Source organism: Sinocyclocheilus grahami, unplaced genomic scaffold (assembly GCF_001515645.1).
Source record: "Sinocyclocheilus grahami isolate Dianchi unplaced genomic scaffold, SAMN03320097.WGS_v1.1 scaffold236.1, whole genome shotgun sequence".
NCBI classification, from domain to species: domain Eukaryota; kingdom Metazoa; phylum Chordata; class Actinopteri; order Cypriniformes; family Cyprinidae; genus Sinocyclocheilus; species Sinocyclocheilus grahami.
Genome location: NW_015505415.1, coordinates 229,609 through 233,887, shown reverse-complemented (window position 1 = coordinate 233,887; position 4,279 = coordinate 229,609). Strand labels below are relative to the sequence as shown.

The 4,279-nt window shown below is 38.0% G+C and overlaps 1 protein-coding gene across 1 annotated transcript in view; it reads right to left on the bottom strand.

The window, feature by feature from the left end:
- The window catches only part of LOC107597760 (vinculin-like), a 35,300-nt gene extending 32,551 nt beyond the window's left edge, over nucleotides 1-2,749 (bottom strand). Inside the window, 1 exon segment of the mRNA XM_016288940.1 lies at nucleotides 2,462-2,749. Within this exon segment, the coding sequence (XP_016144426.1) occupies nucleotides 2,462-2,629 (168 nt within the window). The 5' untranslated portion in view covers nucleotides 2,630-2,749.
- Nucleotides 2,750-4,279: the final 1,530 nt, after the last annotated feature.

Below are 4,279 nucleotides of genomic sequence, written 5' to 3'. Positions count from 1 at the left end.
TTTAATTAGACCCATCCTCATGCTGTGCTTTATGTTCTCATGTCACAGAAAAAGCAGCGAGTCTGATTCTGTCTGAAGAGTCTCTCTGCGGTCTGTCCTGCAGAGAGAGAGACACTATGAATAATTCACTAAAGTTCATTCAGCATCAAAACATCATTTCTATTAAGCACTCTGAGCTCTGATATGGCGTCTCTCGACTAAAGCAGGAAATAATTTCTGTCTCTGTAAATGTAAGAAGTCCAAAAGCCTATAATAAACCACTAACACGCCCCCGAAACTATACTACAGCACACCACTAGCTAACCAAAGTACACATAAATAAATAGAGGAAGAAAAATAAAGCAAAGAGGAAGGAAGATGAGAAATAGCTATACAAGAGGAAATCTGGTAAGTTTGTCGTCCCATCCTCCTTATTTCAAAATTGTAACAGCTAAACTGAGCCTCTCGTGCTGAGAAAATCTCCGATGAACCTGAGATGAAGACGAGAGATATTAGAAACCGAAACGCCATGAGTTATTCAAGAAAACAACATCCTCCAAAGCGGCACAGACAGGAAGTGTTTGCCAGGGTGGGCTCACATTAAACCTCAATCTAGAAATCACTATAAACTAACTCAACCCTCATTAGACTTTAAGCTCCAGTTACTGCGACACAGACTCAAGAACAAAAACCTCCATCCAATGTTATTTCAAGAGTCTAATGCTAAACTGAGCCTCTCGTGCTGAGAAAATCTCCGATGAACCTGAGATGAAGACGAGAGATATTAGAAACCGCAACGCCATGAGTTATTCAAGAAAACATCATCCTCCAAAGCGGCACAGACAGGAAGTGTTTGCCAGGGTGGGCTCACATGAGACACCTAAACAACTTAAACCTTAATCTAGAAATCACTATAAACTAACTCAACCCTCATTAGACTTTAAGCTCCAGTTACTGCGACACGGACTCAAGAACAAAAACCTCCATCCAATGTTATTTCAAGAGTCTAAAGTTAACCCTGGACAACTGCTAAGAATAACTGAAGAGCAGCGGCTTGATGAATTTACAGGCTTCTGAAGGTTTTGTTTCCGTTTTAGGTAACCACACACACGCTGGCAGACAGCTGATAGAAGCACTTCTGCAGCATCTCTCCATGACAGACCATTTCCCGTCCAGCTCTGTCCTAATGTGATGAGACCAGGGGCAAAGATTAACTAGAGAAGCAACAAAAAATTATTTCAATCAATTTGATATAGATTAAATTAATTATAGGTGTATAAATTATAATTATATTTTATAATTATCCATTTATAATTATAATTTATTAATTTATAATTAATTTATTTTATTTTTTTATTTTATATATATATAATAAAATTCTTTAAAAAAATAACTATATATTATATACAAATAAAAAAGTAATATATAAAAAATAAAAACAGATGAAAACAGACAGAAAACAGAAAAACAGACATCAATGGTTGTATATACAGTATAGAACTGTACAATCTAACAAAATTATTTCATTTTATTCTATTCTAGTAGAGTGTTTATGTGTTGTGATATCTTGTGCATTATTTACAGATACATTTGCATCTGTAAAATGTACTTAAAACTGCAGGATGTGTTCTTACTTAACGTTACGTTTTTGACATAAATGGACAAAATGTGTTCTTTCTATGATTTGAAAAATATATGCCAATGTAAAAATGCCCCAGAAATCAATTCTAGGGGGAAATATTGCCCTTTAAAGTCTTCTGACTCTGGTTGGGACCATATAGAGGTTAGAGAACCGAGTGGATTGATGCGGATGCCTCAATATCTCTACGAACCGCTGTCGACTCTGTGGTTATCTAAGAAGAGGTTAGTAAGATGCCGTCAAGAAGATTCAATCAATATACGAATCAGCCAATCTAAATGAACGTTTTGCAAAAGAAATTAAAGACCCTCAATGAAAGAATGTGGGTTAAAACCACAAAAAACTCTTAAAACTAAATTTCCCAAATAGGGGTTTTCACAACGATGCCATAGAAGAACCAGTTTTGGTTCCAACAAAGAACCATTTTTTTCTAGGTGCATCAAACACCTGACTAATCTAAAGAAGATGTTCCACTGTAAAGAACCTCTTGTGGAGTGTACAGGTTCCACTGATGTTAAAGGTTCTTCAGATGCCAATAAAACCCTTTATTGCACTGATTCATGAACCTTCCCTCGTGTTCCTGAGCATGCCATGTTACACAAATCATCAGCTAAACGACTAGTTTGGCTTGCTTTGGTCAGTGTCGTGGCGCAGCGGGGTTTCAGGGGGCAGGGCGAAATCCAAGAGGAAAAGGCGGAAGTCGGTTTGGATCAAAGCCAGAGAACTTCAGGAAACTTCCGCGGATACATTAACACCAGACAACGAGACTTTGCACTCGCCCTGAGATATTAAGATGTGCATGCACGCTTATATAAATGCGAGCAAAACCCCCGAAGCTCTTACCCGGACCAGGTTGCTGACAGCTGCCTGCACAGCGGCCACAGGAGCGGTGAGGTCCGGGATGGCTTTCCCGTCCACCTCTCCCTCCTCATGCATGATGACCAGATGAGAGATCTGCTGGGCCACCGGCTCCAGGATGCTCTCTATCGTCTTCGTGTGAAAAACCGGCATGATGAGCACTTAAGAGAACACAAACTCTAGTTCCAAGTGTGTATCCAGACTCCCCTCTCCGTATCCGAGACTATCCCCCTCAAGAGCACACTGACTCTCCTTCGCGCTACTAACTAACCATCGCGGGAAGCGACTCGTCTAGCGAATGAATCGTTCGTTGGAGTCGGTTCTTTCCAGTTCGCGCTTCACGAGTCAACAACTCACTGAATATGACAACATGTTTGACATTTATTCTGCTTTTTGTGACGGGTAAATTGAATTAGTAAATAGTCTAAGTGTAATAATATGTTTTTTTTGTTGTTGTTGTTTTTATATTGAATTTTTGCAGGCATATAAAAAGGTATTATAGAAGAAAAACAAGAAACAAAACTTAACAACAAAGAACCCCTCCGTAATAATATGTACGAATTTTTAAGAGTCAGATCCAACAAAGCTTTTCCAGCATTTACAATATTACCAAAGCACAGTAGTTGAAGTATTAGGTTTACTATGAAAAAGTAGTTATTTGTACCATTGATACTAGTAGGCTTACTTATTGTAACATTCTAGTAGTCTATTTAATCATCTATAATTGTATTCATTACAAAGACTTCTAAATTCTTTGCTATTAATCGCAGTTATTCTACTGCACCATTTGTTGTCATTGAACTCTATGTTTGTCTACATGCACATGTATTTAAAACCTGTTTAAACCCCCAGGAGTACATAACGACGAACTCTTTCTCTGAACTGACTCGTTGAAATGAACTGTTCGAAGGAATCGATTCGCGGCTCGCACAAACTCATTCGTCCTGATTGGCTCCGCCCATTGCCTCTGTAGTGTTTGCTAGTTCTTCCCAAACTACGCAATACATTCTCATGCCCTAAAAAGGGCACTTGATTCTGCTGTTCTCTGGGTGAGGACTCTGAGTGCCAGGGGCCACCGACGCGGTCTGAATGTTGCTCAGCATGGTTTAGGATCCGTTTGAAGCCTTTATGCCATATTTTCACTTTTATTTGCAACAAGATCAGTAAACAACACTGAAACAAAACAATATAATTCATTTAAAATGTGCACGGTTTCATGATACATATTTATTCACTGATGAATCTGATAAAACATTATAATTATAAAATGATATAGACCTATATATGTTTTTGCTTTATATATATATATATATATATATATATATATATATATATATATTTCTTTATATTTCTTTATATTTTTGTTTGTCATGGCATTGTCATATATTTATACTAGCACAGCTACTGCTTTAAAGTTTTAGCATGACAAACATTTTCTGATGAACAAACTTGTGTTGAAACTCTTAAAAACTCAAACACATAAACGCACATGACGAGTTCAGTGGATGGAAACAGATGTTATATCATGATATTCATAATCATAAGAGCAGGTTGCAGCCTTCATCACTGCTCTGATCAAACTGAAGCAACAATAACAATGTCTCAAGCTGTTTCAACCTCACAAACGCCTCAAACAGCCCAAGAATTTGCCCAGAGACCCTCAACAGGCTGCATGACCAAATATGGAAGACTCTGAAAAGAAAGAATTAAGGAAGTCCGTTCAGGGAGCTCAGAGTAAACACAAGCATGTGTGTCTGTGTGTGTGTGTGTGTGTGTGTCTGTGTGTGTGTGTGTGTGTGTGTG